The sequence below is a fragment of the Trypanosoma conorhini genome, assembly GCF_003719485.1.
Source record: "Trypanosoma conorhini strain 025E chromosome Unknown Tco_14.4_contig_01063, whole genome shotgun sequence".
NCBI classification, from domain to species: domain Eukaryota; phylum Euglenozoa; class Kinetoplastea; order Trypanosomatida; family Trypanosomatidae; genus Trypanosoma; species Trypanosoma conorhini.
This window is the reverse complement of record NW_021705150.1, coordinates 1-1,563: the sequence shown is the minus strand read 5'-3', so window position 1 is coordinate 1,563 and position 1,563 is coordinate 1. Positions and strand designations below refer to the sequence as shown.

General features: G+C 67.1%; 2 protein-coding genes across 2 annotated transcripts; both read right to left on the bottom strand.

Moving 5' to 3' along the window:
* Nucleotide 1: 1 nt before the first annotated feature.
* Tco025E_09319 (dispersed gene family protein 1 (DGF-1)) lies at nt 2-1,045 on the bottom strand (the record flags this gene model as incomplete). The annotated part of the gene is made up of 1 exon (XM_029376139.1): nt 2-1,045. The coding sequence occupies one exon, from the start codon at nt 1,043-1,045 to the stop codon at nt 2-4; it is 1,044 nt and encodes a 347-aa protein (XP_029223769.1).
* Nucleotides 1,046-1,091: 46 nt separating this feature from the next.
* Nucleotides 1,092-1,563, bottom strand: Tco025E_09318 (putative dispersed gene family protein 1 (DGF-1); the record flags this gene model as incomplete). The annotated part of the gene is made up of 1 exon (XM_029376138.1): nt 1,092-1,563. A coding segment is annotated over one exon (472 nt), but the record flags the coding sequence as incomplete, so codon positions are not given.

Here is a 1,563-nt window from a genome sequence, read left to right as displayed (position 1 = left end):
ATCATGCGCCCCCGCTGAAGGTCACGTTGCGGTAGCACAGCCACGACAGCCCGCTGCCCACCGCCTGCGTCACCTCGGGGTACACCACGTCGCTGACGCACTCGCCAAACGCCGGTGGGGGCGGCGGGGACGGCGGGGATGGCACAGGCACCGGGCCGACAGGTACAGGCGCCGGGGCGCACACATCGCCGTGCCCTCCACTGGCGCACTCGCACTTGCAGCCGCGCACCGCCGTTGTCAGCGCACCGAAGCAGTCGCCGTCCTTCGTGCACTCCCCGCACGCCGCAACCGTCGTCACTTTGTCGATGCCGTTGCGCCCCATTTCAGCCGCCGTCAGCACCTTCCCCGCCACCGTCAGGCACCCCGCGGTGAACTTGTAGCCGGCGTCAGCGTGCTTCAGCAGGGACCGCGACACCCCCGTGGAGCCCATCTTGCAGCCCGTCAGCGTCACCGCACTGCTGTTGTCGACGCTGATAGGCGCTGACGCGAGGTGGTAGAACATCTCCCCCGCTCCCACGTCGTTGTCGCGCCAATCCAGCCAGCTCGACTGCTGGACGGACCACGAGTTGTACATGAAGATGGCGTAGGACACGGGGCCGCGGTTCCCCACCACGCGCAGGACGCTGTGGTCCGACACACTGTACCCGGAGAGCTGGAACAGGAAGGACATCCCGGCGCTCATTGTGTTGTTGAGCACCGCCAAAACGGAGTGATCGCTGAGGCTCAGACTATACGCGTAGAGGAGATGCGTGTAATCTTCGAAGCTGCAGTACCGCACGTACAGGGAGCTGCCGCCCACCAGCTTCAGGTACCCGGGCGAATGCACACCTGGTTTGCCGTAATACCCGGACGCACGCGCCCTGACGTTGCTGACCAACAGCGAAGAGGCATTCAACACGACACTCTCCAGCGTCACCACGCTGTGCGAGCTGTCCCCAACGCCCGGCAAGGAGACCGAGGAGGGCTGCACCGCGTCAACCTCCGTGACCGCGATGTCGCAGCGCTGCGGGAGGGCACGCGAGAAAGCCACAACGGAGGACTTCATCACCGTCCTGTGCACGCGGATCAGCACTCCAGCGGACTCCGCCGCTTCATCGCCCCCAACGAACTGCAGCGCGGCCCCGTCCAGGAACGTGCACCCAGAGAAGGTGATGTTGATAGGGAGGTGCAGCGGCATTCGCGTGAGCGAGAACTTCGCCACCGCGCCCGCGCCGCTGAAGGTCACGCCCACGTAGCAGTGGTGCGTCTTCCACATGTCCAGTGAGACGTTTGTGAGCGTCTGACCCACCACGCAGCCCAGTGCTCGTGTCCACAGGCGCCTCCGGCCGCGGCACCGCGGCGGCTCCAAACATCTCCGGCCCAGGCACGCGGCACGCCGCGTCGCCGTCCTTGCAGGCGCCGCATTCCACCCGGCGGGCTGCCGCGAAGGCGTCCAAGTACGTCAACTCCGCCCCGTCCTTCGTGTTGCAGCCCGCCAGCAACGCCGCCGGCGGCGTCACGCTCGCCCTGGCTTGCAGCGTCGCGGGAGCGGCGGGGCCCTCCACGACGTTGTGGGCGAAGACG